The 12,756-nt window shown below is 39.8% G+C and overlaps 1 protein-coding gene across 1 annotated transcript in view; it reads left to right on the top strand.

Annotated features, from left to right (window-relative positions):
* Positions 1-12,756, top strand: part of nwd1 (NACHT and WD repeat domain containing 1) — a 59,419-nt gene that overhangs the window by 6,783 nt on the left and 39,880 nt on the right. The window contains 6 exon segments of the mRNA XM_028816147.2: positions 2,302-2,418; positions 7,121-7,243; positions 7,245-7,307; positions 7,309-7,362; positions 7,364-7,478; positions 9,845-11,114. Of these exon segments, the coding sequence (XP_028671980.2) occupies positions 2,302-2,418; positions 7,121-7,243; positions 7,245-7,307; positions 7,309-7,362; positions 7,364-7,478; positions 9,845-11,114 (1,742 nt within the window).

The following is a 12,756-nucleotide window of genomic DNA, read 5'->3' as shown; positions in this document are numbered from 1 at the left end:
GAATCTCAAAGGAATTTTTCCATCATCTTGTGAAATCCATGCCATAAGTAACTGAGGCTGTTTTGAGAGCAAAATGAGGCCCTACCCATTATTAATATGAGTGGTTATACAGGAAACACATATCATGTCTACTTTTGAAGTTCTCAGTAACAGCGGCTGTGGAGTTGCCTTATGACCAAAGAAAAAAAAATATCCATGGACCTATTGGGATGACTGCTAATAGTTTTAAACAGAGAAGGCAGAGAAAAACGACTGTGCATGGTGACTGAGGTCTTTAATAATACTGTTTGCCTTCCTAAGGTGGCATGCATCATATGTGATAACTGCACAGGGCAACAGCAATAAGAATTTTCTTAATTAGAACTAAGAGGTGGATTGAATATTAAAAACTAGCCAAGATCATTACTAGAAAGTCAAAAAAGTAATGTTTTAACAGAGCCAAGGACATCAAACAGGAATTCTACTTGGTAGCAAAATAGGGTCTTAACCAGTAAGCTTGAAAGATAATAACACACCAATATTAAGAACTTTTCTTTGAAAATATCAACAAACTTGGGTGACCAAGAAGGGCATGACTTTGACCATCATGTTTTTAATGTCACACTTCGCACATACCCAGTCATCCTGCCAAACAACCACTTGGTGACCAGACAAGCAAAACACACAGAATTGTGGTGTTATGATTCATTGCACTCAAAATGGTGAAAGATTATGAAGCCTCTATAATAAGCCAAAAACCAGGTCAGGATCTATCCTAGTCTGTCCAAAAGCAGGCCTCACCTGATCTTTTTTTAGAGAGAACTAGGAGATGGGAAAAGGACAGAAAGAGGTCAAAACCAGAAGATCAAAAGACAAGTCAAAATTTAAAGTCAACATTTGCAAGAAGTTCAGAACCAATCAGTGTTGAAGGAATAAAGAGTTTTGTAGCAAGAGTGTTTTGGATCTACAACACAAATAGGGAAGCAAGCTTTCAGCTGACATTTTAAACCCATTGTCTAGATTACCTGTGGGTCTCTCATGACCCTGACAATGTGCGACACTGTCCTGAAAAAGGGTGTATAAAATGGCTGCCTGTGTGAAATACAAAATGGAAGACAAAAGACTCAAAAAATTATACAACTAATAAAGTAAACAGATAAATGAAAGTAACGTCACAATTGAATTATATGACACCAAAACACCTCAAAGTGAGTGTCAAATCACACAGAAAGACTGAAATAAACACATAAAAGTATTAATAGGTTCCAAATCATAACATCACACCAGGCAGCCTGACCTCAAACTTTATTGGTAGGCTTTGGGCTCCAAAAATGGGAAACAGGGTCTAGAAATTCAAAAAATTCTTAAATGTCCAAAATGTTCTTCAAGGGAGGGGAACCTTAAAAAAAGGCAAACCAAAAAAAGTAGCTTGAATGCCAGGTTATTTATAAAGAAAAATGTTTATAATAAATAAAGGAGAATAAAAATGAGAAAAAAAAAAACCACACACACACAGAAAGAGGCAAAAAAGGGATTTTCCTAAAAAGGCAATCTATAGCGAACAGACCTAAAATTAAATCCAGTATTAAAAAACAAAAACAGAATTAAACTTTCCAGAATCCAGAAAATTGATACTCACAATATACACTACACTTTTTCCTGACGTTAATGAACTGCTGAAGTGTGCACTACTGAGCCTCATATTTTATAGACTGAGGGTGGTCCTTCAGCCATGATGTCATGGTGACCCCATCTCTTGGGTTTTTCACCTACAAAACACAAGGAACAAAGGAGAACATATAATGCACAAATAATAAATGAATGAACAAATTAATAGTGGCAAAAATATTACACGAATAGAATAAACATCTGTGGTGGGTTGGCGCCCTGCCCGGGATTGGTTCCCTGCCTTGCGCTTTGTGTTGGCTGGGATTAGCTCCAGCAGACCCCCATGACCCTGTGTTTGGATTCAGCGGGTTGGATAATGACTGGCCTCCCAAAATCCAAAGATGGTGGGTTGGTGATATTTAAAGGTGAAGGAATGACTTTAATAAAATTCTGCCAATGGTATACTGAACTGACATCACCAGCCTTTGTAGCGCTTTGTGGTCTTAAGTAGAACAAATCCATTGTAGACTATAATACTGCTAAGCTAGCATTTTTTTTTCATACAATAAGATTTTATCATGAAAAAGTATCTGGCATTGATTTTGTGCAGCCTATGATATTAATCATGTAGACAACAGCAGAATGTAAAAGGAATTTTTTTCGTATTTTTGTAAGGTCTGTGTGAGTGCATGTGATATTTCTGTCTATTTTCAGGTCGTAGACATGAGATGGGGAGTACGTGATGCTATCATCGTGGACCACAAAACCACAGAGCTGTGCCTAAGGGAGATCAAATCCTGCCAGAAGCTATCTGTGGGGCCCACCTTCACGGTAAGATATACCAAAAAGGACACAACATTGCTGTGCCCTGGGGTTAGTGGGTAGGAGGTGGCTGGTGATTTGTGTAAAAAACAGAGTTAAGTCTATATTTTGTGATACTTTGCATGTACATAATATCTCTCCTTAAAATTCTCAGATTGAATACAGATCTAGCATAATCATCCTTGCAGATACAGTAAGTGTGGCTATTGACTTCTGAGACAAAGAACAACGTCTCTGAACTATGCAAGGATGAGGTCCCAAGAGGAGGTGTCTAGTCTCACTGGTGCACAACAAAATACTTGTAGCTGAACATTATGAGCACACGGTGCTGTAAAGCTGGAGCATGTGATCAGTTTCTTGTCTTCACAGAAAAGGAATCCTGATAAGTTATGTAAAATACGTGCAACAACAGAGCTGCCTGAGCTCAGGACTGAGAACCAATAAGGTCATCCTCCATGGTTCACCAGTACTGTATAGCACTCTTAAGAAAGTTGGCTGATACGTTTCTGAACAACGTAAATAAAAGTTACTGAAAATGTACAGGATCAGTATCTGAGCTGCATTAATATCTACTTTTGACAACTTATAACTGATTGAGAACATGACAGAGAACTTGCAACATCTGGCTCTCAGCTGCATGATTGCAGCATCCTGTGCAGTAAATTCTTCCATCTGTAAACCTCACACATACAGTATACTGTATATACTCCTGAGAACCTACAAGAATCATAAAAGAACATTACAACATGGCAGGTCTGAGACTGTTCAGTCCATCAAGTTTGTTTGTTTAGCTAATTTGTCCGAATATCTCATCCAGATTCTTCTTAAAAGCTTTCAAAATGTAAGCATCAATTACATGGCTCAATACTTTGCTTCCAATTTTAACTCAGAATATTGTTCTTTTTACCTTATTTACTTTAATTAACAGTACTTTGGTGAATGCTGGCGGTTTTAAATGTGCTGCTGCTTAAAAAAAGAAACAATTAAGGGGTCTGAGCCTTAAAAAGCAAGTCAGTTAACGCAAAAGAACTCTGTTTCATTAGTAACAGGTTACTACTTAGGAAAGTGGCTGGAATGAAATCCAGCAGCCACTGTGGCCCACCAGGATCTTAATCTAACACTGCTTGTCTGCAGTATAAGATTAGTCCATGATCTGCATGGGAATAGAATCCAAAATCATTTTTACATCCATCACTCATGTAAATATTTGTTCCTGCAAAACCTAGAACAACAGACATGGAGGTACACATGAGCAGCAGGACAGAGCAATCTACATGATCATTCTTTGAGGCTCATGACTATAGGATCTTTACAACTGAAGCAAAGAAGCACTTCTTTATGCAAAAAGTTGTGGGACTCTGGAACAAACTACCAAGACACGTAGTTAAAGCAGAAACATTGACAAAGTTTAAGAAGAATCTGGATGATATTAGGGCAGCTTAGTTATCAGCTAAGCAAATGGGCTTGATGGAGTCAATCAATCAATCAACTTTATTTAAAGTACAGAATCACTATGCAGCATGGTCCCAATGCATTGCAACACAAAGTAAAAGAATACATGGGAAAAAATATAAAGTAAGCAAAATAAAAACAGCAATAAAAATAAAACAACATTAGTGTTGAAGGAAAAAAGATGATATTAAAACATTAAGAGGTAAGGCAGCGTTTCTCAGCCTTTAAGTATTTGCTACCCGAGTTTTCATAACAGTTTTAATCGCGCCCCCCTAATGTTTTTTGAATATAGCCCACTAATACCAATTTGTTCTTTTTTAATTAATGATACAATATATCATAGATGCATATTTTATTATACCTACTTAACTTTTATCGACATTTATCTAACTCTATATTTATTTTTCTAGTATCAGAATGTAGTTTACATTAATTTGTTTTGGTTTCAATAGATGTATTTTTCATATTTTCGATTCTTGTTTTCTTTTTTCACATCTTCGCGCCCCCCTTTTTGTTACTTTGCGCTCCCCTAGGGGGGCCTGCCCCACAGTTTGAGAACCACTGAGTTAAGGTATGTCAATATGGAACAACAACAACAATAATAATTACAATAATAACAATAATAATAACAAAACATCAATCCATCACGCTGTCACTTGAAGCCAGAATTTTTGCTGTCCAAGATCAGAAAATGAAAACTAAATACTACATAACACAAATCCTCAAACAACCAGAAGAAGATAGTTTGTGTCACCTGTGTAAAAAAACATGACGAGACCATCCATCACATTGTCAGTGCTTGTGAAACATTGGCCAATACATCCTGTCTATGGCGTCACAACAATTTGGCAGAATATATCCACTGGACTCTAGCTAAGGATAACAATTTTCAAGTGCCAATGCCATGGGGTAGATGAAGTTTGGATGAGCATAAAATCCTGGAAAATAGTACATCTAATATTCTCTGTTCAAACAGATGTCATGGTCAATGCTAACCAACTAGTCATCATTTATACGAATCTATCCACCAATAAAACTTTTTGAATGGATATCTTGGTACGACATTGCTATGACATTGGCCCAAAAGAGCAGCATAAATTAGAGCACCACCATCTACTCTGAAATGAGATTAAATGACTTTGGAAAACAGATGCAGAAGTAGTCCTTATCATCATAGGTGCTACTGAGGTTATCACTAAATCCATCAAGAAATATACTGAAAAGATTTCACCCAACATCAACATCTCTCTTCTACAAAAGCAAACGGCGACATGCATGGCGTCCTTCATCAGCAGAGTCCTTGGCACGGTTAGCACTAATTAATACCAGACATTTTCCTTTGAGATGACCCTGACTAGGCACCCTAACCCTGACTAGACCTAAAATCTGGAATTTACCCGAACCCAAGACTTTCATCTATGTTCTCTCTCAAGAGGTCTCTTAAGCGGGCATAGTTTTCATATCAGCTGAAAGACGGTGAGATCCTAAAGAACTGAAATATAATAATAATAATAATAATAATAATAATCATCATCATCATCATCATCATAATAATAATAATAGTCTAAGCATTTAAGGATTTTTTCAAAGATGATAGACCTGACTATATTTAAAAATATCATCTGAGTGTGCTTCTCTTATTTATAATGGGAGGCCATTTAAAATGTAAGGTGCACAATAGGCAAATGCTCTGTGACCAGCTGGTATTTTCTTAACTGAAGGAATGACCAAAAGACCAGCATTAAGAGAGCAAAGAGGACATACCTGTATGTATGGTATAACTACCTCAGCTAAGTAAGGTAGTGCAAGGCCTTATAAGTTAAAAGAAGAACTTTAAAATCAGCTCTTGCTTGTACTGGTAACCAGTGAAGAGAAGCTAGAATGTGTGTTATGTGCTGAATTTTTTGGTTGTTTTTGTCAAGCATTCTGAACATGCTGAAGACCTCTAGTAGCATAACTAGGAAGAATGGCATTACAATAATCGAGTCTAGAAGAAATAAATCCATATATTAATGTTATAGCATCACACAAAGATAGAGTAGATTGGATTCTTGTAATATTACTACTCCAAGATTTTTGATGGCCGAACTTTCATGAACAGAACAGCTTTAATATTAACACTCGAACTCCCACACAACTGTCCATATTTGCATGATCTAACAATCACTAATTCTGTTTTATCAGCATTTAAAAGGAGAAATTTCATACTCATTCATTTTTTAATTTCTAACAAATTGCCTCTATGCCTCTAGATTTAGGAGTTGGGAAAGGTCATTTGGCTTTACAGGTTGTATAGCTGCATATCATCAGCATTACAGTGAAAATGACCACTATATTTATAAATGATGTCACCAAGGGGAAGCATATAGATAGAAACAAGCATTGAGCCAAGGGCTGATCCCTGGGGTACACCAAACTTTACTTCAGAAAATTCAGAGATTGTATTGTTGTCACTTACACATTGAGTTCCATTTGATAAATAAGAGTGAATAGTCTCCTCTCGTTTGTCATATTTCATATATTCTTATGTTCTTATGTATCCTGAAACGTTAACATCTGTTTCTGAGCTGCATGAATTCATGCTCCTGGACACTTACATGATAAGTCTCTGAGCTTTGGAGAACAACCTTCTGCAGTGCTGGAAAATCAAACTTGATGCTGAATGAGAGCAAGTTAGAGAACTTACAAGAATAGTCTCCTGGGAGGATAACATATCCCTCTCCTACATTTAAGTCCACATGTTTTAGAAAATGTAGGGTACAAGTTCCTCAAATACATAGATACATAGCAGTCAGGATTACATGAACTCTTTTAGTGTTTCTCCTTCTGCTGAGTTTGTAGATGTTGTGCAGATGTACGTTTGTGCATTTTCACATGCTTATAACTAGGTATGGTGAGTGGAGATGATGATTGCATTACCCTGTCTGAGTGCATCTTTTCTGTGTGTGTATGCATTTCTCTTTGTGAGTATTAAGTGTGTGTATGTCTTGAATGTCCATGTATGTGTATGGTCCCTTCCCACACTTAAGGGAGTCCTACCCAGGAGTCAACCTCTCTAGTTAATCAATTAGCTCCCTGGCAGTAGTTAACTGCCAACCTAATGAGACTATACTATAATCCTCCCAGGTGAATGTGGTAAATGTGGTTTCAAAGGACAACCATCAGCTTCACTGTCTCATTGATTTCTCTTTTGAGTAATTCTTTCGAAGTTAACCTCTTATGACTAGTGGCTGATGACCAATATCTCATTTTTATCCAGGCTCTCATTGGAAATCGCTATGGATATCGGCCAATTCCCCGGGTTATTGAAGAGAAGGAATTTGAGATGCTATTGGGAAAGTTGCATAGTGATGCTGATTCCATAAAGATCCTCACCAAATGGTTTTTGGAAAGATGAGAACTCTGACCCTTCAGTTTATGTCCTGCAGCCAATCACCACCCTTTTTGACACACTATAATGACATTAGACCTGAGATCAAGGAGCAGCATGATAAGGATGTGGGCAACTTGGAGAAGGACAGAAGCAGAGCTGTCACAGGCCCTGCGGACCGCTGCTGCCCAGGCAGAAACTGATGGGGATTTCACTGCTGAGCAAAAGCACAAGTATTTCAAATCAGGTTAGTCACATCCTTTAGGGCCAGTAGACTGAACAGACATTTATATCATATGTATGGGTTAAGGCTGCAACATGGTAAATTCTAATAGGATCAGAACAAATGAAGTTACAGAACACCTTTTTTGCTGGCATTTCCAGTAGTCCCACCCCTTCAGGCAGTTGAGCAAGAGTATGAGATAAAATGTGTTTGTGGTTAGTAGAAACTCTCTGCCAATATCGGCAGAGCTTCTTTGCAGCCTTTGTTGATTTTCGTAATGCGTTCGGCCCTGTGGGACATCCTGAGGGTTCACGGGATCCCCTCGAGGTTGTTGGATATCATGGCTGGCCTATACACTGGAACTGTGAGTGCTTGTGCAGAGTGGAGGCATGAACCTTTGTGTTTTTTCCCAGTTGATTCTGAGGTTCGTCAGGGGTGTGTTCTTGCTCCTACTCTGTTCATGGTTGTATGGACTGGGTGTTGGGCAAGGTCGTGGGGGTCCAGCAGCTGTGGGGCATCTGTTGGTGAAGAAGAGATTCACAGATCTTGACTTTGCTGACGATGCTGTGATCTTCGCGGAGTCAATGGAGGGCTCTGATCGGGGTGCTCGAGAGACTGAGCAAGGCGTCTGAGTGTCTGGGCTTGCGAGTGTCCTGGATAAAAACCAAGATCCGGCCTTTAATGGCCTCTTGGGCACAGCCATCAGCAGTGTGTCTGTTTGCGGAGGAGAGTGTCAGCCTTGTTGAAAGGTTTACATTCCTTGGCAGTGACATTCATGTCTCTGGTTGACTCTTCCTATGAAGTCAGTAGACTGATCGGGAAAGCATGGGGGGGTCATGAGGTCACTGGAAAAGGGTGTGTGTGCACTCACAATATCTATGCAAAAGGACTAAGGTCCAAGGTCTTTAGAGTCCTGGTGCTTCCTGTCTTGCTATATGGTTGTGAGACATGGATGCTATCCAGTGACCTGAGACGAAGACTGGACTCCTTTGGTACTGTGTCTCTCCGGAAAATCCTTGGCTGCTGTTGGTTTGACTTTGAGTCGAATGAGTGGTTGCTCATGAAGTCCCGAATGAGGCACATTACCTGCATTGTGAGGGAGCGTCAGTTACGGCACTACGGCCATGTGGCGCGTTTCATCCAAGGGGTGATCCAGCTCGTAAGATCCTCATTTTGGGGACCTGAGTGGCTGACCAGGCCAAGGGGTCGCCCATGTAACACCTGGCTGCGGTAGATAGAGGGTCATTTCCGAAGGGTGGTACTGGACTGCGTGTCTGCCTGGGGGGGTTGCCAACCGGGATCCCAAGTTGTTTCGTTGTGTGGTGGGTGCGGCAACACACTGTACCAGTGCATGCTCCCCAACCTGATCTGACTTGGTTAGTAGAATAGTGTTGTGCCTTGGAATGATTTTGGTTACAAAAAGTGTGTCTTGGCAGAAATAGGAACTGGGCAAGTTGGCAAAGGATCTGGTAATTTAGAGGCAGGTTGAGTATAAAATGTGGGTAGCAGGTGCACCTGTTCCTTTTCACATCTATAGGACAAGTATGGGAAGAATAAGTGGACTATGGATGTCATGGACTGAGGTTTAGAAGCACAGTAGAAATGGGAAAGCTGACATCAGATTGGATAGCATAGTGGAAAGGGTATAATATATTTAAGTGATGATTTGTCCAATGGGTCTGGTACTGGACAGGCCAAAATGTGCATTGACACTATGATGAGGACCACAAGAGAATGTGGAATGACCAGATAGATAAATATATATGAAAGGCACTATATAATGGATAAGTGCTGCTTCAGTTTGTCCTTCCAAAAACTGCTCCCCCACCCACATTTTTTCACCAGCTGCCACTGGCAATGATGTCTTTGCCTGTCAGGTGATGTCACCTATCTAAACCTATTTAAGATGGCGGTGCACTACAGAACATATTATAGTTTTCGGGACTGAACAATAAAAACTCTGGTTTCTTGTGTGAAATAATTTTATTTAGTGTTTCAAGACCTTTGTTTCATTTTTTGTTTCTCATTTATTACTTTTTCCTTTTGATATTTACCCAACTTTTCTCTGTCCTCTACATGGCTTTTTGACTACTATTTTACTTGCTTGCTCCCTTAAATCACCTCCTGTTTTGTTGTCTATAATTTAGTTATTTTTCTTTCAAGTTTTTTGAGGCTGGCTCTATTTTGCTATAATAGATTGCAAGTAGTAAAATTTGAAAAAAGAGGATATCACTCTGTGGGCTAATTCTTTGCAAAATCAAGTCTTATAGCTCCAGATCAAGAATTAATTAAGGTGTAGAATAAGGTTCTTTCAGAAGAAACCTGCTGCAGGTCTTTCTTTAATTGAATACACCCTTCCAGTAATTTGTATCTTTCTTTGTGCTTACCAGTCACCGAGTGGGAAATTGAAAATGGCCTGATGACAGTGAAGAACAGTGAAGTTTATGCTATCCTTTTCTTGAGAGAGCTGAGCAACCAAAGTGATTTGGAGGGCCACTGCCCCTTTCCACAGTTTGTAGATGTTAAAGATGGTGGTTACTTGGACACTGAAGCCCAGGAGCTGCTCTCTAGTCTGAAGACGAAGATCACAAGTTGTTTTGCCGACAAGCTCAATGTGCACTCCGTGCAGCTCAACAAAGGCTCTATAAACCCACAAAACAAGATACATGCCAGGTACCTGGAACTTCTCTGCAACCAGTTTATTTCTGATATGAAGCAGCAGATTCTGCAGCGTATTAAACAGAACACTGTTGATGAACAATGGGAAAAGCTGATACAGGAAGTGGTGCACCACATGTCCCTAAGTGCTAACAAATGTGCTGTATTTTGTGGCCGAGTAAAACTCCTAGGAAACATTTGCTCAAGAGTGAAAGAGAACAATGCTTCCATCCATCCACCTATTATTGTCCATGGGCCTTCTGGAATTGGAAAGACAGCTACAATGTGTAAACTTTCTCAAGAGGTGCATGCTGTGCTGGGTGAGGACACAGTGACTGTCCTACGGTTGTTGGGTACATCACCTGGCAGCTCAGAGGTTCACTCATTACTGAAAAGCATTTGCTTCCAAATTTGTAGAGTGTTTGAACTCCAGTTACCTGCACCATACACCACAAACAACTATGAGGAACTGGTTCGCTTCTTCAATAACAGCCTGGTTGCAATCTCTCAAAAGAATGGCAGCCCCCTGGTCCTTATCCTGGATTCTCTTGACCAGCTTTCACCTTCCAATGGTGCCCATCGGTTGCACTGGCTTCCGAAGGAGTGCCCCCCCAAAGTCCATATTCTGGTTTCCACCCTTGAAAATCCTATTCTTACCACCCTGCATGACACCATCCTTGACTCCACCAGCTTCTTCCAGGTAGATCAGATGCCCCACAATCAAGGGAAAGAAGTTGTGGGGGCCTACATGGCAGCTGCGGGCCGGCGTCTGACTGCAGCGCAGAAGGACCTCATCCTAGAAGGCTTTGATAAATGCGGCCAGCCCCTCCAGCTCAAACTGATTCTAGACGCTGCAAAGCAGTGGGCATCCTACACCCCCATGTCTGAATTGAAAGTGCCAACATCAACTCAAGAGGCTGTGCTTCAGCTATTAGAGCGGCTGGAGGAACAACATGGCAGGCTTCTGGTAGCTCATGCTCTGGGCTCGATTGTCATTTCAAGGTGAGGCATTCTTCAAACTTCAGTTAAAAGCATATAAGAAAGGATTGAATTGAATACACTACTAGAATGGTGAAGTCACAAATTCATGCTATTACTGTAAATTTAAGCAATCTGAGTTTAAATGAATATAGGAATGTCATCATATATTTTATTTGTGAATATTGCTGCAGTTGTCAGGCATGTTTTAATGTTTAAGAAAACAGCCCCTTTTGCGTTCCACCTCCATTTCAAATTAGAATGATTATTAGAGGTAATTGGTGCAGTGGGTAGAGCTCTTACCTCACGGACCCAGTGTCCTGACTTCAGATATCATGCCTAGTTGCAATGAACCTCTCACAAATGAACCAAAAGTTATGTTAATTGCCAATTCTAAAATGTTCTTGTTTGAAAGTGTGTGAAAGGATCCTGGGATAGACTGGAGTCCCATCCAGAGGTGATTCCTACCTTCTATCCATTGGTGCTAGAATAGGCTCCAATAACACTGAATTGGATTAAGTACAATTATACAGTAATTATTGGGAAAAATTGTTTATTCTTCATTCATCTCTTAAACTGCTTAATCCAATTTAGAGATAATGCAACTTGAGAACATCTCTAGAGCAGTGGTTCCCAAACTCAGTCCTGGGGACCCCCTGTGGCTGCATGTTTTTGCTCCAACCAGGTTCATAATCAGTGATAAAAAGACCAGCTAATTAAAACAGATCAGTTATTATCTCTTTTCGTATTCTGCATTCAGAAAAGCACAGCAGTATGGTTTTACATTTATAAGATATTTAGAAATATTTCTGTTTTTTCTACAGCTTTAAATGCTTAACTCTCTTATTGTTTCCCTATTATTTTCCCCTTTTTTATGTAGTTTACTCCCTTCATTTAACTCTAATAGTGACAATTTGCAACAAGCAGAGTAGACACCCGGGATAATGAAAGTTGCTACTTCAAAGTCACACCCACTAATTAGTAAATAATGATTTAAATAACCAGAACACCTGGAAAAGTATAGAAAGAAAATCAAGATGAAAATACTATTAACAAGTTATAAAAACTACTTATTCCCCCTATATCTGCTTTGTACATTTTAATAAAAAATTGCCAATCTTAGTTTTATAATTTCTATGCTGATCCCAAAATGCAGAAACTGGGAAATAAAGACTCACTCAATTAGGCCATGAGTCCAATGAAAAATGGAAGTTGCTTGGAACAAAAACCTGCAGCCATAAGGGGTCCCCAGGACCGAATTTGCAAATCACTGCTCTAGAGTATAAGGTGAAAAGCACGAACAAACTCTAGTAGTGGCGCTAATCCATCCCAGTGCACCCTTACCTACACTGGCCAGTTTGGAGCCACCAATCAACATAACAAACAACATCGTTGGATTGTGACAGAGAACCTGAAGGAAACTTCTCAGGTAGCTGGAATGAAGACCTATATGGTCTTCCAAGTTGACTCTCCTGGTGTACTGCATTTTTACTACATTTATTAGTTTCAATACATCAGCAGGGGCCAGAAGACGCTCCACTCATAAGCTGTACTCCTGTCGGGATGCCTGTATCCTTCAGCTGTCTAAAAGGGCTACACTTCCAACTACCTTAGGAAAGGCCAAGAGCCTCATCAAGAGCTGCACACCTGCTTAGATGCATGGGTT

The sequence above is a fragment of the Erpetoichthys calabaricus genome, chromosome 12, assembly GCF_900747795.2.
Source record: "Erpetoichthys calabaricus chromosome 12, fErpCal1.3, whole genome shotgun sequence".
NCBI classification, from domain to species: Eukaryota; Metazoa; Chordata; class Cladistia; order Polypteriformes; family Polypteridae; genus Erpetoichthys; species Erpetoichthys calabaricus.
Note: the sequence above shows the minus strand (reverse complement) of the source record. Positions and strands in the feature narration are given on the sequence as shown.